The sequence below is a fragment of the Lissotriton vulgaris genome, chromosome 10 (assembly GCF_964263255.1).
Source record: "Lissotriton vulgaris chromosome 10, aLisVul1.2, whole genome shotgun sequence".
NCBI classification, from domain to species: Eukaryota; Metazoa; Chordata; class Amphibia; order Caudata; family Salamandridae; genus Lissotriton; species Lissotriton vulgaris.
In genome coordinates this window covers 190,699,294-190,723,355 of record NC_141698.1, presented here as the reverse complement: position 1 = coordinate 190,723,355, position 24,062 = coordinate 190,699,294, and the positions used below count along the sequence as shown (strand labels likewise).

Here is a 24,062-nt window from a genome sequence, read left to right as displayed (position 1 = left end):
TTTCTTTGTCTAGCCACCAGTGCACGGATTACCACCGGTCTTCTCAGTGCGCCATCAGGTTAGTGGTGTACACTCTAAGTCTTTTTTGTGGGGAGGCAGCAAAAACGCTCACTATAACTCACCAGTGGGAGCGCACACTCATACTCACTTGCTGCATGTCTCCTTCCTTGCCGAACTGGGCCAGAGTCCACTGCCTCAATTGAGATAACCCCCATCTTCTACTGCTTGCAGGCAGAAAGTCAGCCTCAGCCTCGGCACCATGCTGAGAATTCCACTCCTGGCTTTCAGGATATTACCTCAGGTGTAAGGCTGTTTCGGGATTTGTGCCACATACATATCTTCGCTCCATGTTGGTCACATTACTGCTGCTTCACATTTGAATCATTGTGCTAATAGATTTCAGTATTGAGCTTACTAAATACGTTTTTGTCATTAAATACTTTAAAAGCGAACATTTGGTGGTACAGGGCTGTGCATCCATATTTGTGAATTCACAAGTGCACCAGTAACATTACTTTAAGTTACTAGAACAGAAATGGGTTTGTAACCAGAAACGCAAGTGAATTCTTACCGTGCCTGAAAGAAGGTCAATGATGTAATTGTAAAAATAAGTAAGTCCCCTGCTTCCAACAATGTACACGGTACATATAGGGTCTGTAAAAGATTAAACAAGTTAATGAAATCTAAGCTGGTCTAAAAGAAAAGAAAATTCATCATTGCAATAACTGTGTGCAGTGTTACAACAAAGCTACTGATCTAACATTATTATACAAGAGGCTCAATTTTAATGCATGGCTATAGACTCAGCAGGTATTAATGAAAGTTTTTCGACAGCCATTATCAAGACAAAGCATATATCTGAATTAGTGGTCAAGGGACAGCATTTTTTTTATGAACTGTGTCCGTCAGTTGAGCTTTAATACTCAATGCGCTTGCAGCACTTATTGGATAAAACAGCAGAAAACTATGCATTCATATTTTGATTCTCGAGAATAACACTGTACTAAAATAAATTATACAACTTTTACCTGCATTGTTAACAATGTTGCTGCTGTTAAAAATTCCATGTCTGGAAATGACGATAGGGAGGGTGATAAAGGCAAACATCATAATAAATATAATAAAATTCAAAAAAACTAGGAAACGCAAAAATGAGAAATAAGATTGTATTCCAGTTCCAAATTTTCCTGAAAGAAAGAACAAAAATTAAGAAGGAAAAAAAAATAATACAATCAAATGTTGTATCTTCAATGTTCGTTTCAAACAAATCAGATCCATCACACAGTGTTGTCTATTTTTACCAGCTGCTTCTTAATGAAAATAAACGAGCAGCGCCTTCTCAAATATGCTTGATATAACTGACTTTGTAACAGGGCAATTACACATGGTGAAAGGTGACCAGTAAACACGGTCATAATATTGGAATAATTTTTTCTAAAATATTGTACAGTAATGCTAGGAAAATACATTCCCGCGCTGAAAGAAAAACATACTTTCGACAAAATCGAGACCAAAACAATATAATAATGGTATACTGAAGAAAAGGAGAAGTGAGGGAGAATATTTGGGGTATCCTGGGGACAGAGACAATTTCATTAATTTAAAAAAATACACAAAACTATATTTTTTAAAAGAACCTATCATGCAGACCTATGCCCTCCTCTCCTATTCACCGAGTACTACCTATGTTTCTAGTGTAGAAGCGGGAGGGGGAGGGATCAGAGAAGGCACCTGATTTGGAATGATGAAAGAGAAAAGGTGAGATGAGAAACATAAGACAAAATGATAATGAATGAGAATGGGGAAAAGTAACAAAAAGGTTAAGATCGCAGTGTCACAGACTATTTAAATTGGGCCAGAAAGACTGTGAAAATGTGAGGCCTTTTCTTGGAGTATTCAGAGGTTACTGGGCAGTATCCTGGACATCTACTGTTGATCAGAAGTTCATCACTGGACCACAGTATCGGTGCACTCTAAATTAGATTGCCGTGGGGCAGCCTGCAGCCACTAGACTCTCTCAAGGGATTGAGATAGAGCTTTGAAAGTGTACTCACGGTGAAGCTTAGCAAATCAGAAACAGAGTCATAAGAAGTAACACTCAATACCTTCAATGTCCAGGGAGTACTTCACAAAAGGGAAAATTGGGTTTATTAACAGGTAACCTAATAGTACACTTAAAAATGAAGTAAGCAACGAAAGCCAGAAAGTCCTTGCACCTTCTGGGCCCAGGTTACAAAACCAAACTTCTTTAGGACACCTTTGCATTACATGTTTCCGTAGGTAATTTCATAGGTTTTCAGAATCTCATATTTATTACAGCTATTTAATTCATGTGGCACAGGCAAGGATATTGAAATGTGAGCTTTACATTGATGTCCCATCTTGACACCCAGAGGACACTCCCAAAATCGAGTCAACGTCAGGTGTAGACTTAAAAATAGCTATGCTGTCATTCCACTGTCAGGATAGTTCTTTAGTGGCTGCGACTCTAATGCGGGTAGAGAATCCTTGGGTCAAGTAAAGCTGCTGTCCTTCAACGCAATGAAATAAGCTTCTGTTGTGAGCCCACTCATGCCAAGTGCATTCATTTTTGGTTTTGACTTTCAGGAGGTAGCAGAGTCCAATAGCTGAGGCTTTTAACTCTAGACAATGCATGTCAAATGCAATAAATACAATTCAAAGCAGGTCTGTTCTCATAAGAACTTTATGTACATTTGCAGTATGCTAAGTAAAATTAATGTTTTTTCTGGATAGAAGGATTGCTTTCAAGCAGAGATACTGTTGCATGGATGCATGTTACTATAGCCAAGCACAGCATTTGGGTGAGAGTGTTCTCAACAACGCAGTTCAATACCTACTTTAGAGACTGATGCTGCAACTGGTGGATGTAGCTTTCTCAGGCCAAAGGTCAGTATCGCACTGCTCGGTACTGCCACGGGTCACACAGTTAAATATAATGTGGCTGCAGAAAGAAGTGGCAATCGCATTTAGGACGGAGTAGCAACAGAGGTGGTGTACATGGACCTTCACACCACTTGACTGGTGACTCTACAAGGGAAAAGCTCAAATGTGGCACTCAGACCTCACATGATTATCAGGTCACTGAAAATTGTGTATGCAATAATCATGTACTCAAGTAATAGTCTGAAGAAAAAAGCAGAGAACCCTCCATAGATAAGGGCTGGGAGACAGGGTAAATTCCCAAATGTACAACTCAAACAACAAGCCCCCTTGACCTGTATTTCTCCAACTTTATGTCATAATTTGTACAGTAAATGGTTCAATTTACAAATTGTCTTTTTTAAAAAAAAAAAACGTTTTTATTATAAAACTCTATTCACACATAAAACATTTACGGAAATAAATTACAAACCATCTTTTCACAAGTCATACATTACAACAAACACGTTAACAGACTCGTACATCAAACCACTATAAAATCAATATGAGCTCATGTTATGCACAATCTTCTAGTATCTGTATATTTTCATCCTTTATTTCAGCACTTTTGGTTGGCTTCCCATGGATATAGTAAGGCAGTTGACGCACATTTTGCTTGCCACGTTAATTTGGCTGCCACCTTCCACAAGACTAAACCACCAATGGTTAATTTATCAAACCGTAGAATTGATGGGGCTAAAGAAAGCATAATAACATATTTTAGCTTTTTTGTTGGCCATAGGAAAACTATAATATCCAATTTTTGTTCTTTTGTAGTGGTCACGAACTGACAACATCGCCTTCACCTTAAGCTTATACTGCTCTGTGTCCATTAAAGCTATGCCTCCTTCCTTATCACACGGTTTGATGGTAATGCAGGTATATTGCTGTAGTTTGTGTAGCAATTCCATTCCACCTTCACTCAAGTTATTACATACTTTGCGTAAATAACACGGGATGAAGTATATGATTTTATTAAGGAGGGTGATGATACACTTTTTTTTCTATACACTCTGGACGAACACAACATGAAATCATCTAGGGGTATGTGTATACAAATGGTCATGTGTGCACTTACTTATATGCACACTAAATACAAAGGACATTGTGCACAATAAAATTGATCATTAAAGTATGAAGAACTTTGGTTACTTTGAAAAGGTATCACTTTATATATCTTTTTTCAATATTGCTGAGAGATGATTATACTATAGCAATTGGATATTTTAATTTTCTTATGGCCAATATGCTTTGTTTAGTCCCAACAAGTTCACGGCTTCATCAGTGGTGGTTTAGCCCTTAGGAAGGTGGCATCCAAATTAGCTGCACTCAAACGTGCATAGGCTGCATTACTCAACCCATGGGAAGCCATCAAACCTGCTAAAATAAAATTTTGAAAAGTACAGGCGCTGGGAGATAGTGCATTACCTGGGTTATATTGTTTTTCTAGTGGTATGGTGTATGAGTCTGATAGTGCACTGCTGTAATGTATGAAGTGTGGAAAGATGGGGTTTGTTATAGTTAAATCAAGTACTATATGAGATTTATTTGCTTTGAAAAATATAGATTACTTTATGAATGTGTACATACCTAAGTTTAATTTTTGTAAATTAAGTATGAATTGAGTTGGTGTACAATGAAAAAAAGTTTTTTGTTGTTGAAAAAACACCAATTGGAAGTCGGACCATATATTGTATAAATGATGACAAAGTAGAAAAAATACAAGTCAAGTGAGGTTTGTCATTTGTGTTGTAAATTTGACAATGATGATGCAGCAAGCACTTTCACTTCAAACGGACTTCAGGCTGCTGAAGAAAGAAGAAGTGCACAACAATGATGCGACAAAAGGCAAATGGGGCCTCACACGGACATCAGCTTGCACAACAATGATTTTGTAGTAGTAGTTTATTGTTTAAGTTTATATTAAAACCATATACAACAAAACACGAATCCGTCAGGCACTATAAAGCGAACATTCCACATAAATAATTTAAAGAAACTTATAAAAAATATACGCTATTAAGGCCGTCTGACAATATATATACAGATTGTAAAAATAGTAAACAATAAATAAAAAATAGTGGCAACTTAGTAGACCATACAATATATGTAGGCATTTATATAAGAATAAAGTATGAGGGGTACAAACACCAGCAAGCTAGTACCCCGGACTTCACTCAAAATAGTCCTTACTTTTTTAGGCAAACTGTGAATATAGTTGCTACTTGCTATAAGCAAGGCCAATGTGACAGCCACATTTTGAGAGCCTTATTTAATAAGCTAGTAAAGTGACTGGCAACTTTTCTGGTGGATCCTATAAACCAAAACCGAGTTGCTTCTTGAATCATCCTTGAATCTACCATTCTGAGCGTTGTTTTTGCTTGAATCCTTCGAAGGTCAAGCAAAACTGGATATAAGCATAGGATACGTTTCAAGGTTTCTTCTGCAGAGCCTATATAGATATGTTGAGCGACTGGACAATCTCCATGCACCATCAAATTGCTTAAATGGCATTGGTTTTCATAACCCTAATGGCCCAGAACTTCTCTCTGAATCCAGAAAGTATGAGCCATTGTTCTAGCCATTACAGTTATGGAGTAACCACCGGTTGAAGTTGTGATCCACCTTTTATTATTTATGTAGGAGTGTTTCAAAGCACTACATGTCATATTTGTCACTTTTCTGGATTCAGGGAGACCTTCTGGGCCATTAAGGTTATGAAACCCACCGGTCTCCTGGTCAAACTACTGCTGCAAAAATGTGATTAGGGGCCCCTTACTGGTGTAATACTTAACAGGAACAAGGCAGGCAGGTTCACCACTCTCTGGGTTGGGGGGGGAACCTCACAACTCCAGGAAAGCCCCTATTGTTGAGCTGTTCTTATGAAGTCCTGCTAGTCAGCTGAGACTTGTGATCACTTCTTCTGGCAAGCATAGATCAGCTTCCCTGTTTTCCTCACAGCAGGAAGGCGACTCTGCAGGATTTCCAGGACAAAGGGCGCACTCTGGAGAGAGAATTGAAGTGATGCAGATTTTCTAGTTCTAATTCAATGTCTTCTGATCCTGCACTGGTGAACAGGCATCCTCAGTGCTAGGTAATGCCAAACAGACAAAATCCCTAGCTAAGGGGGCCAGTACTTAAAGCTCGCAACTGGTCATGGCGGGCTGCCAGAACTAATTAGAGGGTCTGCTTTATTTAAAAGTGTAAATGCTCCTGTAGTACTGGAGGAGTATTAACTTGCTAGCCAGATTTTTGGGGTTTCCAGTCCAGTGTCCACCTGTAAAAACATTCTGACAGTCTGTGGTATTTATGACAAGATGAGATGAGCACTCTACCCCAAACATTCGACTCAACATTCAACCTCCACACTCCACATGCACAAGACATTGCAAGCTGGAGCGAAGGAGGGATACCAGACACAACTAGCAACAGTAAAACAAACATATACAACTTATATAGGATACAACACGTCTAAGTTCTTAGCCTCTACCAGCAGCACCATTATCCCTTTGCAGAGGGAAATGTCCACATCCAAGGAAACTAGAGAGTTAGGAGGAGTTTCAACCAAACAAGAGAAACATACGCCAAAGAACACACCAACCCCAAAGGCCACAGAGCTACCCCAGAAGGTTTACAGAAGAGAAACAAAAAAAAAGGTTTCCAGTAGAGGCACAGGAAAATGTATGCTCAGGCTGGGATGTCCACAATTGATAATAGAAACTTAGATCAATTTGTGGAGCGGCATACATGGGGTCCAATGGATCCATATCATACAAGCATCTATAAAACAGACATGTTGAAGGCAAAGATTCTTAATTATTGAAACTGCAGACAACTCCTAAACGGGAGAGACAGTAGATTCCCCACAGTAGTACAGGTAAAAGGAGATATGCTTCGGACTAGAATCACACCGCCAACATTGTCAGTAACCACAGACATTGGTTAGAGAGGGTGTAACAAGCTCAAAAATGAAGTATAATATGCTTGTCTTCTCAGATGTCAACGAAAATGGAAAAGAAAGGCTGCACTTGCAGTGGGCTCACATAATTGTGAAGCTCAATGCGAGAAAATAACATGGCTGTCTAAGAAATGCAAAAGGGCAAAGTGGCATGGCTTCGCTAATCTTCACAGAGGTATTTTGTCTCCACAGAGATTAGTTAAAGAGAAGTTTTTTGAAGAAAACATCCCTGCAATACATTCTAGTAAAAAAAAAAAGGAACCATATACAACATAACCATACAAATGCAAATATTTTCAATCATCAAGCAATTTTGCCAACTTGTAGAGGTACATGGCTAGAATTAAAGCTCATTTATAAAATCTCAGTGACAAGTGTAATTTGCAATTGAGAATGTATAGGAGTGGGTGTTCCTTATGCGGCAAGATAGCCTGTTGACCCAATCCAAATCAACCCGGCTGTTCAGCCATTCTGCTCTTTTAAAAATATTCACACCCTCGTTTTGGTGTAAACCTGACTGGGCTCCAACAGTGTGTGAATAATGTGGAAAATACATTTGGAAATAGAAATTTAAATTATGATCTGTAACAGTGAACGGCTGGATGCTTAAGGGGTGTATTTCTTTACTGAAGCCTACTATGGAAATTGACACCGGCATACAGAATTCTGTAAACTTGTTGCATTACAGTTTATTTTATGGTTTTCAATGTTGCTTAAAAAATCTCAAAATAGCGACACATGTATTTTAGCACCTTCTATGCTGCGAACGTCATGCCTCCAATAACAGTTAACGGCTAGATGCTTAAGGGGTGTGTTTCTTTACTGAAGCCTACTATGGAAATTGACACAGGCATACAGGATTCTGTAAACTTGTTGCATTACAGTTTCTTTTATAGTTTTCAATGTTGCTTAAAAAATCTCAAAATAGCGACACATGCATTTTAGCACCTTCTATGCTGCGAATGTCATGTCTCCAAAGCTGTAGATGAGAGAGCAGTTGTTGTGCCTCTTCTCCACATCTTCTCCAAGTCTTCCCTCGGTTTGCTTTCCATAGCTCCCAACCTGTTGTATTTCTAGACTGAGCTTCCTTAAGCTCCCTAAATCAAAATAAAGAAAACATTTGAAAGAACAAATTAATATTTCCAACTCAAGTGCACTTACTTACACCATGTATAAAATCATGAACAGGGTGAAAGGAAGAAAATTAGGTGTAATAAAGTTCAACAGCTAACAACTAGGAGACCCAAGCTTGCCCATCAATTATGTACGTGTCTGATCTCACCAACTCATCTGTATCTGGCAAACATATGCAGTCTACAAGAAAAGAAAATTATACCAGAGCAGAACCGGGTGGCCTTGCTAAGAAATAAAGCTTATGAACAAATTATTATGGGGTCACTATACAATAACCAAATCTAGTTAAAGGCCTGCAGTCCACAAGAACAAATAATCATCAATGAAACCCTGCCATGCTGCCAGGAATAACCTACAACAAATTAAGTGTTTCAAAGTGTGAAACAGCAATCCAACTGTGGATATGAACCTCTTCCACCATTCACGCGGTCCCCAACCACTCCTTCCTCCGTGAAGTTGCATATGTTGCACAGGCAAATAACATACGAAACTACCTCATCAGTGACCTCAGCAGAAGAGAACATAAACACAAGGAGGCTTCTTTGAAACAGCAATAAGCCATCCAGTACATAGCCCTGGATTTGTGTGTTGCTGTGGAGGGTGCCATAGTTAATGCCTTACTTCTCTGTGCAAAAGCATATGCGTTTTCCCTACAGTGCTGCTTCACGAATTACCAGATAGACATGTTACAGAAGGACCAAGGTATCACAGCCAGATATGCCATACGTGTGGAAATGAAGACAGAAAGACAGCCCTGCGTTAAAGAACGCCAAAACTACAAATTAAGGGAAAGGGCAATTGACCCACCACCAATGCCTCAGCAAAATCTCCTCTTCCATCCAAACAGAACTCTCAACTGAGTCACCATCTTCCTATATACCCCACACCAAGTGCACATGAGGGACTGGGTAGACGTTTTGCAGTATATCCCCCTTGATTAAGCAACAGCCCCCCCCCCCCACCCCCACCCCACCGTGGGCCACCCTCTATGTTCACATTTACTAACCGTAACTTTCTTTTTTCTTGAATACTGAGAGCATATTCCCTCAGTGGCCGGAGGTCGAGCACCTGATTTGCTTCTTCATAATTACTGGTTTTATTACTACGAGTACTGCTTCGGCGTCGTTGAGATCCTTGGTAGGAAGTTGTCCGTCTCAGCATGGACTGGTAACTAGGCAATTCGTGTAAGAGAGAACCAGCCTGCTGATAATTACTTCCCTCTGGTAGAAAAACCTCTATAAAAGAAATTTAAAAAAGTAAAGGTGAAAAAGGTGCTGTTGAAATGGTCAAAATTAAATGGTCAAAATTAAATTGATACAGATAAATAAAATATATAACCAATTTGAGCCTTTTAAGGCAAGTTATTTCATCCCCAGTGGCAGGTACTGGTATGTAATATTTTTACCAAAAGACTGATCAGAACAGGCTTTATTTCACTTTCTATTGACAAGTTTACCCAAAAAAATGTGTTACGGAAATATTGTGAAAATAGGTAATATTTTCATGTAAACGCCCTTCTGTGGTGATTTACAAGATAGATAGACAGACAGACAGCCTTACAGGACAAAGAAAAATCTCTCCTATATAAATGAGTCAAATTTGATAAACCATACTGCTTAGATCAGCAACAGATGCCGGTGGGATAGGAGGACGTAACGGGGACAGTGCACACTATTTAGCAGCACAGCTGAATGTCAAATTTTTTGTGAAAGAATAAAATGGTGACCTGCTCGCCAGCTGAATAAAGACTATCGTCATACAGTGACTGAATCAAAAGGTGATTTATGGTTGCAATATAGAAGTCAGTTTATGAGGTCTTGATTCAAAGGGAATGTTACAGAAAGTTCTTATGGCATTCACATTCCAAAGAGATGTACAATTCTGAGCTTCAGCAACACTGGGGACAGTTATCCAAGTAAGGAAAGGTATGTCGTCAGCATCCTTTTTAGGCCTGCCCGAAAGACAGCCGAAGTGGTCTTACCAGCCTCATTTTTTCCAAAAGAAATCAAAATACTTTCATATATTAAGGCCCCCGGCAACACCCTTTCGTCACTAGGTTGTTGAAATGGCACTCAAATTATGCTCCATGCCAACAGGGCACAAAGTATAGGTCAATGGACTCAGCCCACTTTAGCCATTCGATGCTTTCACTTTGAGTGACTGCATTTTGTTGTTGAACATGTACACAGACAGCTAAAAAAGAGTTCTATAAGAAGAGAAATGTTTAGACACTCATTTCCTAGCGTCATGAACTATTTCCATCACCATCAAGACATTTATTTAAAGTGGGAATCTTGACTCTTCATATAAACCAGCTTTAAATCAAGTAATTATCCTATGGAAAAGGATAACAAGGCATTACAGTAGCAGGACAGTATGTGCAAATTTCTATGTTGAAGCCACACCACCTCAGCTTTGATATTGACATTTCATGCACTTATAGACTCGAGAGGGACCCCTAGTAAAGATAGAGGAACTGCCTCTGGGGGCAGCTGGAAGGCATTCAGATGTCCCCCTTAATCTCCAAGCTTGAAGGCAGAGCCTTTGGCAGAGGGGTGCCGCACTTGCACTCCTGACTGGGAGAGACAGTGGTCTGTGAGTGGAAAACTGAGTGAGAGAAAACAGAAGTGCAAGAGATCTGTGCACAACACCCTTCTTGGACTGTCTAGAGCAAAAACAGAATGAATTGTGCTTGGTCCAGATGAATTTTCCTCAGAACCAAAGAAATCAAGAGTATGGAATGAAACACAGAAGAGGGAAATTCCACTGCACCCGAAACACGTAACACATGGCTCTCTCCCATGGATACTGGAGGGCACAGAAAATGCCCAATCAGAGCTCTTGCGAGTGGCAAAGAGGCCTACCTGAGGGATGCCCCACACAGCAAATATGTTTTGGACCACCTTTCAGTAGAGGCGTCAATCGAATCTTGGTTGGTGAGATGAGACAGACTCAGACAGTCAGACCTGGTGTTCAGTACACCTGCCAAATGGTATGATTCAAGACAGATTACCAATTGATGTGACCCGATCTAGAGACTACATGCCTCTTTACAGAGAAGACTCAACCCTACTCCTCCCTGCTTATTGATACACCACATTGCAGTCCTATTGTTCATCCAGATCAGGACAGACAATCCGCAAAGGGAGGAAAGCCTTGAGAGCTATCCAAACTGCCCTTAGAGCAGGTTAATGTGAAAAACCTGCACCCAAGAGACAAAAGGCTCCTAGTCTCAAACTACCTCAGATGAGCACTACACTCGAGGGCATATGGATACATTACCATTGTGACCGGAGCTGGAGGGGAGTAAAAGGTTAAGGGCCACATGCATCAATCTAGGATTTTGCTTTTCCTAAATAGCGAAAATTAAGGATTCGCTATTTAGGAATTGCAAAATCCTATGCATCAAGAAATCCTAATTTTTTTTAGGATTTCTTAAATTTCGGAATTTGCGATTTCTTAATTGCGAATCGCAATTAAGGAATGGCATTACATTGATTCCTATGGGCCTAGAGGCATTGATTCCTATGGCCTAGAGGCCCATAGGAATCAATGCCGTTTGCATTTCTTTTTTTTGGAAATCGCAATTTGTTGATGCATTGCAAGGGTGCAGAGGGGGGTCCAAAGGAACCCCCCCTGCACCCCTGAAATGTATTTTAAAGTGCATGTTTCACACACACATGTCCTAAGGACATGTGTGTCTGTAACATGACACTTTTCAAAATGCATTTTTGTGCTTTTTGAAACAATTTCGCAAATTAACACGAGGGTCAACCTCGTGTTAATTTGCACTTCCTATTTCAAAATTTGCTTTTTTTTTTTAATTGATGCATTACATTTAAGGAATCGCACAAATGCGATTCCTTAAATGCATTCGCATTTTTAGGAATTGCAAAAAAAAAAAGCGAATTTTGAAAAATTGTTTCATGCATCCCAAAAACGTATTTAGGAAGCGTAAACTGCCGAATTTACCGATTCCCACCTTTTGCTTTTCCTAAATAGGTTGATGCATGTGCCCCTATGTCCTGTGACAGGTGCTTCTCCAGCAAGCTACCTCCACTTCTGCTTCCTGGGAGATCACAATGGTGTCCTTGATATCGCCCCATGCTGAACCACTGCCTGTGGAGGTACCATTGCAAAGTCCTCATGTTTCAGCATGTGTACGTAACCAGGAGGAATCAGAAGTAAGTCCTGCAGGACTAGAATCTGAGCCCCCTCCCAAAACATCCGATTTTTAACCTGAATGTCTCCGATTCTCTAAGGAGACAGAAGCCTCGGCATGATGTTGTGTCTGGTGCTGCCCCTATGGCCATCAGGTGCTGTGAAGGCTCGAGGTGAGTCTTGTGCTCATTGTTGGAAAACCTCAAGAGGTGCAGCTAAGACACCACTGCTCACAATTGGTGAGGTATCATCTGTGGGGACTTGGCTGTGAGAAGTCAGGCATCCAGGTATAGGTATAGGTATACCACGATCCCTTACCTGTGTAGCCAGGATCAGCCTAGTGAAAACTTGAAGTGCAGATGTTAGTCTGAAAGGAAGAACCCCAATTGATAGTACCACCACAAAACACAGGTACTTCTGCCTGCTGGATAGTTATGTGGAAATACTCTTTCTGCCTGTTGAGTGACACCACTGAGTCTTCCTCTTCCAGTGCAAACAAAACCTGAGACATGGGTATGATCTTGACTTTGTCCTTGCAAAGGAGCAAATTAAGAATTCTGAGTTCCAGGATCGGATGCAAACTGTTGTCGTCCTTGGGGAACCGAAAGTAACAAGAATAGCACCCAGGCCCAATCTCCTCCTATGGTATCAACTCCACAAATCCTTCTGCAGCAACACGGACACCTTCTGCTGCAGAATATACAAATGGTCCTCGTTAGAAAATGGGGTGCAATATATGGTGTGATGTTGCGACCTCACTGTGTAACACACTTACCAACCCCTTTAGGACCCTTTGGTTTCGTCTGTGAAACCCTTAACTCAATCCTGGGTAGTTGTGTCACTGAGCAGCAAGGCTTACACAGAGGAAGAAGTGTTAGGCATTTAAACAGCACCAAGACAACTTCAGAAGAAATAGACGGGACATTCAAGAAATCTCACATCAATTTATAAAAAGTAGATTGCATTTTATAAGAATTTAGGCACCAGAACAAAAAAAAATCCACAAGAGTGTTCTGGAGATATAGATTTTACAAACAATAAAAAATCAAAGTAATTTCACTTAACTGCGAACAAGCATTGGCAAAACTATCTTCACAGAACAAGAGGTCTTTCAGCTGTTCCAGCTACTTTATCCGCATAGCAATAAATTCCTATGAAGTGGTCCTAGTGCAAGGAATTAAGGATGCTGAAGATGCTCTAAGGATGCTGTGGATGCGATGCAGTTGATGGAGGTCTTCCTGCAGAGATTCCTTGGTCCATGAAGATGGTGAGGGAGGGCCCAATTTTAGTGTCGATGTCCCACAAAGTCCTCTAAGGTGTGGGCGAAGTCCAGTCACCACTGGACTACTAGTCACCAGATGTCGCAGTCACAGGTCAATCCTTCCTAGGTTAATAACTTTCCTTCTGAGGGTCCTAGCAACGCTCAGACAGTACTCATGGGCTCAGTGAACTGGAGAGCAACTCAGTGCATTGGGTTTTGGTCCTCAGAGCTGCACGGAGGCAGTGGTTGTTTCCCTGTACTGTGAACATGAGGCCAGACAGCTGGCCCTTGGAGTTTTCTTCGCTTGACTGGCTCTGGAGACCTTTTCTCCCTGATCAGGGCATGGCAGACACAGGGCCTCTATTCCCTAGTTACCAGGTACAGAAGGTGCAGTCCTCGTTGGTGGAGCCTCTCTTTGCTGGTTTCCTTGGTGTATTGCTTTTTCGGTGCTTCTTCTGAGTTAGTCGAGATCGGAGGTCTGGGTGCCAGGAGTGCACTCTTTATGCTTGAAAAGTGTCCTGAGAGTAAGATGTGGTTGGTACCTAATAAGCTATCAGATCCCCTCCCACCTGGTGACCACTTCCTGTGGAGTGTAGCATCTGGCTATTCGAGGATGCACCATTTTGCCCACTCCCAAGATGGCGAGACCCCTCTCCTGGATTACAGACATCACTAGCCTACCCAGGGTGTGGCTACCTCAGGGCTACATGCCCATGGGTAAACCGCTTTGGCAACAGGTTTCCTCTCTACAGCTCCCGTGCCAGCCTGTCTACCTCAACAATAGGGCAGCCCTCCTCAATGGGTAACAAATTTGACTTCAAAGTCGGCTTCTGCTTTTGAGACTAACACCCCAGTGGCTTCTTGCAGGACGGAGGTGACACCTCCCTGTCCTGTAATCCCTCATTGCTCTCCTTTCTGAGAGCAATTAGCCCGTCTCTCTAGGAGGGCAGAAACCGGTCTTGTGGAACAGACTCCATGTGTGCCGGGGAAGGCACCGGAGTTTTAAAGGGAACAAAATGGTAGCTTTGCTTAAGCTTCCCACTGCAACAAGTTACATTAATTTTGACTTGAGATACAAGTTGGGCTTAATGTAACAAGTAGTTTGATACTTTGGAGTGCCCACTTAGGTCTACTGTTCAGGATCGCAGCTGAGGAGGTCATTGTGTAACCCTGTACTCACCATTTGGGCAACCAGGTTTTTCCACAGTAAAAAGGTAGTTTAGCATTTTTTACTGCAATGGCATGTAAAGTACATGTTCTGTCTGTGTCCTATGTTGCACCCTGCCTTTCGGGCTTGGTCGGCCTGCTAGAGGAGTGACTTACACACATGTTCAGTGGAAGTTGTGGCTTTGCCATTGCTTTCAATGGCAAAGTCAGGCCAGCAGAGCATAACTGCTCTATCAGTCTGCAGTGGCGGACTGGGGGACTTGTTTCACTTGGGGAACGTGCAGGGTGGCACAATCAATCCTGCAAGCCCAGGGTGACGTTTACTTAGGACTTACACGGTTAGACATCAGATTGAGGACAGCAAATTTGGCATAAACTTAAGGCTCAGGGCACTGGCACGGAGTTCTGGTTAGCAGGACTCTGTGCAACGTCAGAGTTGAAAAACCAACAGCATGAGTTGAAAAACCTGGGGGTGACTATACAAAAAGAGGCATGTCCTTAGAGGCCTGCCATGGAAATGCCCTTGTGTCATGAAGGGGCATGGAATGAGTCTCATGGAAGTATAAAGAGTATGAAGGGGCAATTGGTCAGATGTTATTCCCTCCTAAACTGGTTGAAAGTGGAAAATCCAGCCTAACATAGGGCAGGCATGCCCCTCAAAGGACAGGATAAAGATCGGGGTGCTGGGGAAAAGAAAGATGATGTTAAGGAAAGTGTGTGTCCTCGTCCTTTCACTCTGCCTCTGTAGTGGCAAACCAAAGGAGTGTGCTGCTGTTACTGTAGAACTTGTGCTGTCTGACAATGCCTGCACTGGAAGCCTCCGTAGAACCCGCAGAATATCCGAAAGGAGCATAATTATTTCAGGAGTTTGAAGTCCTAGTGATCATGCAATTACTGGTCCAGTCTTAAATCACTCCAAAGTGGCATCTGCTTTTTCCCAAATTGCTGCCGGCCATCAAACAGTATATCCATCAGAGACGCCTGAACATCACCAGAGAATTATGTGGATCTCAGCCAGGCATGGCAGCATAACGTAACTGGCAACCCCACTGCTCTGCCCATGGAATATGCTGTGTCAAGTCTTGTTTCAATTATATGTTTGACCCTTCCTGTCCATCTTTGATGACCTCCGTTTACTGCTCTTTCTGGTGATCTGGGGGATTTGGAGGCACCAGTGCTGGTATGTCCTGTTAAGGTAGGAGTATAATGGGCAACAAAGCAAGGAGGCGCTTAACAGCATGCCAGACTTTCAGCAGAAAAGGTCTTCTTTCTGATGACATCTAGTTTTTCTGGCTCTATGTCAGGAAAGTGTGATGGAAATGACGGTGGGATCCATTTACACATTAAGACGCTTGGACACCAAACTCTCAAAGATGGCAGAAAGGTCTAGAAAAGGCAGATCTCCTGTGTCTGATTGGTGTATTCTAGCCTAAGACTGGTGAAAAGCAGGTGTTAAAGAAAGCTTGGTTCACCCCTCCTTAACGGGATCCATGAAGGGATCATTAAATGGGAAGGAGAGGTTCTGCTGGTCATGTGGAGAACTGGAGAATCTCTTAAAATACTGAAGGATATTACAGATATTAATCTACATAAGGGAACTTTAGCAGCCTGTATGGTAATCCTGCACTTTATACAGCAGGGAAAAGTCCAGCCCCTGATTAGCCACTTCATCCAATGTGTTTCTGTAGTTGGCACCTCCACTAAAATACTTAGGAAGGAAAGTTGAAGAAAGTGAAAGGCTGGTGGTGTGATGCTCAGTGGCCATCATAGCTGTATGATAAATTTATTTTTTAATCTTTTTTGTATGTATTTTTAAACTTTAGGTAAGTTCGATCTTGTTTATGGTTTTAATTGACTAATAAAATAATAATATTATTATTACTGAAGGATATCTCCACTGAAGGCAAGAGTAGTTACAACACTTATTTCTGACCATTGTGTAGAATGTGGAAATCTCTGTGGAAACAAGACAACTGGAAAGGTCAATTACCATTTCTGGAAATTGTCCAATTTATAAGCATTTTTGTAATGTCAATTAGTTAGCTGTATTAGACAAAGAAGGAGGGAAAAGGTGCTTGTGAAATGGATCATCCCCTTGAGGAAGGTTGTATGAATCTGTGCCAATAATGTCTTAATTACCTTTGCAGATGGGCTTGGCAAGATTCCGGGGCACAGAGTTGCTCTTCAACTCATCTTGGTCTCTCCCTTCTGGAGTGATCAGTCTTAACAGGACGTGTAAGCATGTTTGGTACCAGTGAAAGTAGCAGAGGTGGACCAAGGCACTGGAATAGACATACGTGCCAACACCAACCACGGCACTGCACTGCCTGCAAGGGTCACGGAGTCGGTACAGCGTTGAATGAACCTGGGACATAAGTAAGATATATTGGAGGGTTACTTGGCACCTGAGTAAACCCTGCAGGAAGTATCCCAGGCAGAGCACCACAAGAATTCCTGTGGCTCGAACGCGTCACAAGAGGAGATCATCGGTCTTCTTTTGCATGGGCCACAAAGAGTTTTACTTATTTTAACTGAATTACTTTCGAAGGCATGCTATGACAGCTGGAACAAGAGCAGGAGTTGTGACGTTAAACAAGGCAGCATAAACAGTCCTCCTGGGTCTCTGTCAGAGACATTTGCCTGTCACAGGTGTGACAAGGCTTGAACCCAGATTTGTTTTCCAGAGTTATAATTTACTGTTTAGTAATTTTTTGGTGAATAAAAAACCTCTGGAGAAAGCAAGGCTCCAGGTCAGCTTCAGGAAGTTTGGAAAATAGAGCACGGGCATCAGGGTGCCCAGATGGGCATTTTTACAGCTACAGTGATATCACCAGGATGCAGTTTCCAGCATTGAGATTGAGACAGGAACCCAGCTCAGAGGAGCTATGAATAAACTGTAGTTTCAGACTAACGCCTGGGGATATTCACAGCTGAAGCATCTGCTGGCAGAGGTATCTATCAGAGGCAAGAGTTTTTGACATCTCTGATGTCACTGAGTAAATACAGCTGGATTCTACGGTCACGCCTACTTCTCCCACCTCACTTGCCAAAGGAAAAGGTAACTCCTTTCTGCAGACACGGTCATTTCACATCAAAGAGTGACTCTTTGAAGCCTCTCACGTCTCCAAAAATGGTCCCAGATTGAAAGAAAAGCCCTGAAGGCACAGACACTCCCCGGTAGGCAAAGACCGTAGAGATGTTCCAGTAGGTAGTGAATAGTGAATTTTTAGCAAAACGAACAATCAACTAACCCTAAGCACAAAGTGGCAGAGGACTGAACAAAGGATAGTAGACAAGAATCCAAAATCCTGAGAGCAAGAAACAATGCAGAACAAAAAATAGACAAAAATTAGTAGCATCAGAAGGCGGTGAACGTGTCGACCAAAATTTACCAGTTTGCAATGCATGGTACGACACTCTCAGGCTCCTTACATAGGGAGAAAAAAGATGCATCAAATAGGAAGAAGCGGAAAGTGTCAAACAGAAAACAGTGTTCTTATGGACTGGGACAGTGGTGTTAACAGAGGCTGTAATGGGCATGATTGACTGAGAGGAACAAAACCACCAATTTTCAGACTCATGAGAAGTTGAAGCACTGAATGGCGCCATATTAAAACTGGACAAGACTGAGTGCACAGAAGAGAAGCCCAGGAAGGATTTACAGCATGAAGCCGAGGTGGGAAAATATGAATTAGAAGTGAGGGAACTGTGTGTTCGAGACGAGAGAAAGGTCTCAGTGCTGCCCTAGGGGCGTCCTTGTGCAGAGCCACACCTGTACAGCATCTTGCTTTTGAGCTCTGTATTACGGGATGTACGACAACTTCTAAATCAATTCTTATTGTACATTGAGTCATAGGCCATCCACAATTTAGGTATGAATGCACTGCAGGCTAATAAGCTGGTGTTGTTAAACACGAGCAATGACTGCTCTGGTTCCCTTAACAAAATCAATGAGCAATTGTAGTGTCTTCGCTATAAATAAAATACACCATATGTATTTCCGGTAGCCTTCTGTCTGCACCTCAATTGCTGTACTAGGTGGTATCAAAAGTCATAAAAATAGTGGAGCAACTATTGTAAAATACTTTGAGAAGACACATTTTCCACTGACAACTCAGCGGTGTGCCCCTGTATGTCTTGTGGGGCTTGTATTCATCAATGTCATTAGCCATTCCAAGAACACATAGGCTTTGTGAAGAGATTTCGATAGCATTGCATCTCCCACGTAATTCAGGGTTTAATAAAGCGGTCTTTGTTGGAGGCTAGACTGCACAATCTTCTACATTGTATATGTACACAGTTATACGCCTTCTCTCCGTTACAACTGGTTTCTTCGGAGGCCTGGGTTTCATTTATATAATCAGAGTTCTACCAAGACTATTCGCAACCACAAGCTTTTAGAAACAAGCTAACATACGGGATTGTAGCCCTGACAAGACAAGACACTACTAAAGCAATGCCCGCTCAAAAAATATCACCCTGCTTCCAACTCACCAACAGCTGGACCTCGCCCGAAGCCCACCCGCAGACCCGACCGACCCCTACGCCGCCGCCCGCAACCTCAGACCGTGGATGGACAACTGAGCCAACAATTGCCCTGCACAAGAAACCCTCCATCAGCCAGACCAGAAAGAAAGCGAGCTGGTTCTCTGAAGACCTCAAGGCCTCCAAGAAAACCTGCCGAAAACTAGAGAACACCACCAGAAAGCCACACAGCTCACAAGAACGCCACCCGCAGACACCACCATCTCATCAGATCTGCCAAATGAGCCTCCTTCAAAGACCGCCTAGACAACAACGCACACAACAGCAAAGAGCTCTTCAACATCGTGAAGGAACTCTCCAACCCCAGCTCCAACACCAATGACATCCCACACTCGCAAGACCTGTGCGACTCGCTGGCCACCTTCTTCCACCGCAAGATCACAGAAATCCACGACGGCGTCATAACCCGACCGTCCCGGCAACCGCCGAGACCCCCGCCCCCACGACCACCACCCGCACTAACCGCCTGATCACCTGAATCAACATCAACGACAACACCATCAAGATCATGAACTCCGTCCACTCCGGATCCCAGTCAGACCCATGCCCACACCACATCTTCAACAAAGCCGGCACCACCATCGCACCCCTTCTCCAGAAAGCCATCAACATCTCCTTCGAGACAGCAACCTTCCCGTAGAGCTGGAAGCACGCAGAGATCAACGCCTTACTCAAGAAACCCAAGGCAGGCCCCAAGGACCTCAAGAACGTCTGACCCATCTCCCTGCTCCCGTTCCCGGCGAAGGTCATCGAGAAGGCCATCAACAAACAACTGACCAGATTCCTCGAGAAAAACAGCACCCTGGACCCGTCCCAGTCTGGGTTCCATAGCACCGAAACTGCCCTCATCGTCGCCACCGACGACATCAGCACCCTGCTAGATAATGGAGAAACTGCGGCCCTTATCCTCCTAGAGCTGTCAGCCGCCTTCGACACGGTCTGCCACTGCACACTACGATCACGCCTCCATGATGCCGGTATCCAAGAGAAGGCCCTGGACTGGACAACCTCCTTCCTCTCCGGCAGAACACAGAGCATCCGCCTCCCCCCTTCCGCTCCAAAGCCACAGAGCTCATCTGCGGCGTACCCTAGGGCTCGTCCCTCAGCCCAACACTGTTCAACATCTACATGGCACTGCTCGCTCACGTCACCAGACAGCCTGACCTCAACACCATCTCCTACACCGAATACACCCAGCTGATCCTCTCCCTCACCGCCAAAACCAACCTCCACGACAAAATGAAGACAGTCGCCGAATGGATGAGAAACAACCGACTGAAGCTGAACTCTGACAAGACGGAGCTCCTCATTCTCGGATCCACGCCCTCAACCTGGGACGACTCCTGGTGGCCGACCGCACTAGGAACAGCTCCAACACCCATCGACCACACACGCAACCTAGGGGTCATCCTCGACGCGACCCTCTCCATGACAAAGCAGGTCAACGCCGTCTCTTCCTCCTGCTTCAACACCCTCTGCATGCTCCGCAGGATCTACAAATGGATCCCCACCGAATCAAGGACGGTCACCCAGGCCCTCGTCAGCTGCAGACTGGACTACAGAAACGCCCTCTACGCATGAGCCTCGGGCACACTCCTGAAACGGCTCCAACGCATCCTCGACAACCCCCCACCACAGCCACATCACAACATACCTGAGAGACCTGCACTAGCTCCCCGTCAGCAAGAGGATAACCTTCAAACTTCCCACGCACACAGAGCACTCAACAACACTGGACCAGCGTACCTCAACAGCCGACTCAGCTTCTACAACCCCACCAGTCAGCCCCGCTCCGCAGATCACGCCCTCGCCACTGTCCCCCGTATCCGAAGAGTGACCGCAGGTGGCAGATCATTCGCCCACCACGTCGCCAAGACATGGAACACCCTCCCCATTCCAAGACCTACTGACCGCCAGAGGACTCCTCAAAACCTGGCTCTTCGAACAGTAGCAGCTCTCCCCCACCCCCCAGCGCCGTGAGACCCTCACGGGTAGGTTGTGCGCTTTACAAATGCTTGAATGATTGATAGATTGGACAAAACAAAGTGTGAGAATGTGAAGCAAGATGTACAGTAGGGATGTGGCAGAGGCAGGAAGAAAGGTGGGCTTATCGGGCGGTAGGGTCCGAACCGAGTCAGGATATAAACAGAATAGCGGGAAAAAGTAGGTCAAAAACTGAAAACACATGGCAGACTTTGGAGAGTATAATATGTGGCAAAAATTACACACGAAATAACAGGGAAAGAGCGTTATGGTAAAGGGAGTAGTAGGAGAAGATGGCTGATCGGAAGAAGTGAGTGGCGAAAGGGCTTTGGAAAGAAAGTCATGTGAAGAGGGAGTTGGAGCAACTGAAAGATGCAAGTTAGAGGGGAGGACAGGTCTAGGGGTTGCAGAGAAGCAAGTGGTAAAAAAGATATAGATGAGTGGCAAGGGGCACGGACGCAGACGAATTAAAGAGATGTGGAAGAACAGGAAGAACATACATATGGCTGTGAGTGGGAAAAGAGAAGAGGGATCCTATGACAAAAAGAGACTAACAAGTAAAGGAGCTGGGAAAGAATCAGGAAAGGTGGGTTAAGCAGAGAAATGAGGAAGTGTGCAGAGCACAGGAGAGGTTTACGCAATAGTGGGAAAAGGTTTGAAAAAAATAAGAGGGGCTGGAGCACGAGATGAAAATAATACATTAAATTCTAATATACAGAGTGATTGGTGAGCGGAGATGTGGCAAAGGAGGAGTGAGGCTAGACTAGAGGAACAGATATAGAAAACTGAATAGCTAAACGGATGCTGGATCCTAGGTGTAGAGAAAAGGATGATTTAAGTCGATATTTGGTACAAGTGTGTGTGTGTAAGGATTAAAATAAAACATGCATAAGTGAATATGTGGAATAAGACTGCCACTATACCAAACGTGCTGGTGGCAAAAGAGATGGGCTGTCATGATGAGGAAGAAATGAAACGCATAAGGGAAGAAGAAACAAAGTTCCATGCAAAAAAAGAATTTTTTTGAATGCCATTGTCGTGGGTACATTGTTTAGTAGGATAAAATCTGTCGTGCTGTAACCCATAGAAATGATTTCAGATATGGGTACACACCCACCGCAGGTAACTTGATCTAAGTAGCTGCATTAAACATCACACGAATGCCTGGGTGGCTATATGACATTCTTGTTTCCGAAAACTACTTCTATCCCTCTCGTGGTCGTAAAACCAGACTCAGAAACTAAAGCGGGAGAGCCAGGACTCATGAGTTGTAATTGTGGGATTGTAGGATCCAGCGCATGTGATGTTTAAACTCACATGGTCCTAAATCCAGGTGCGGCTGGCACAGGTAAGAGCGGTCGGGCGGTGTAGTGGGGAAGAGGTCGACAGACGATAGGATAGGTAAAATGAAATAAAAAAATGTATAAAACCACTTATCTTGCACTCGCCGCATTGCTGAGAGTGCAAGGCAAGTGGTTCTATTTATTTTTTTATTTTATTTTACCTATCCCATCGTCTGTCAACGCCACCGCCCTTACCTGTGCCGGATGTGCCTGCCTAAATCGAAAGCGGAAAATGTAAGTAAGAAGGTGGCTGAGGAACGTAAGTATTTGTTAACAGGTTATATAAGTGTGCTATCTGGACTTCTATGTTATGCTTTCCCTCTCTGTGGAATACTCATGTGATGCAATCCTCATGTGATGTCACTTCATAGAATGTTGGGAGTCAGATAGCCACAGTTTGCTGGACTGAGCAGCATGCTGGCTGCTCCTGGTGAGATCTCCCTATGGTCTTGTTCCTATCTTCTTATCATCCTGAAAATATCCTGGGAATAAACCATTTCTAAACTTCATGATCACTTGTGGACATTTGATCATTACAATAAGTAAGCAGAGATTTCATTTGCACAGAGTCTGTGTGGAGCAAGATTAAATCCTCTAGGAGAAGAGAACCACTGCAATAAGATGCACATACCTAAATATTCACAACTTTGACACCACATGCTTCTAAAGCCTTATGCTCTGTCTCAAGCCACAGCTCTACTCTTGTTACAAAAACAAACAGGGTTTTTTACAAGACCAGCCGCATGGCTCGCAGGTATACGTATATGGCATGCTATCCAATGTAGTTCCCAAGGAACAAAATATTATCAATGACTGGCAAAACCAATAGGTCGAGAGATGGTTGCTAGCCTTTTGGCTTTGTCAATGCCGATTTTGTTTTGTCGTAGTTTTTTCAAAACTGTATTCTTGAGAAAGCTGTAGGGCCTCGTCAGTCTGAAAAAAAGATGTTTAACAAAAATATTTTTTAATCTTAAAAAGCATGCACTGACACAGCAGTCTGTCGCACTGAAGGAAAATACTTCATGTGTGGATGTGCCCATTGTGAAAGGGCAAAATGCCGTGGCTCGCACTGAAGTTAGCCAGACATGTTTGCGCATCCTTAAGAACTTCTCATTTGAAACCATTCAAAGTAGCACATAAGGCTATGTTGTCTAACACCATGGAAACAATGACACCGTGCTTAAGGAATTTCCAAGTGTGCGTGCCTCACCAGAAGAGAGACGTGAAACCCAACACAGCCATTGTTCCCCAGAGAATGACATATTTCAGTCCGACTAGCCCAGAAGCTTCAAACAAGGTCACCGACAAGCAAGTGGCCCGAAGGAAGGCTTAAATTGCCTAAGTGCTTCTGACTGGCAAGTTAGCATGCGGAAATGGAAACTTTGGGCCCGTTTTGACTGGCACGCAGAGGTCTGGAAAAAAGTGTCAGGCTACCTACCCAACTCTCACTGCACTATAATTCCCAGGGTGCAGCCACATATTTTGCTCTCAGTCATATGATCCGTCAATCGGGTGCTCCCAACACATTCTGTAGTTTATCAACTGGGATCTTTGATGACAGTTTTTAGCA

The 24,062-nt window shown here is 43.2% G+C and overlaps 1 protein-coding gene across 2 annotated transcripts in view; it reads right to left on the bottom strand.

The window, feature by feature from the left end:
• TMC7 (transmembrane channel like 7) overlaps window positions 1-24,062 on the bottom strand; it is a 479,975-nt gene that overhangs the window by 366,048 nt on the left and 89,865 nt on the right. For both annotated transcript variants that reach the window (XM_086942406.1, XM_086942407.1), the window contains exons 2-5: window positions 9,039-9,267; window positions 7,847-7,995; window positions 1,029-1,187; window positions 572-654 (exon numbers count right to left, since the gene is read on the bottom strand). In XM_086942406.1, the coding sequence (XP_086798532.1) occupies window positions 572-654; window positions 1,029-1,187; window positions 7,847-7,995; window positions 9,039-9,267 (620 nt within the window). The remainder of the gene's footprint in view (window positions 1-571; window positions 655-1,028; window positions 1,188-7,846; window positions 7,996-9,038; window positions 9,268-24,062) is intronic.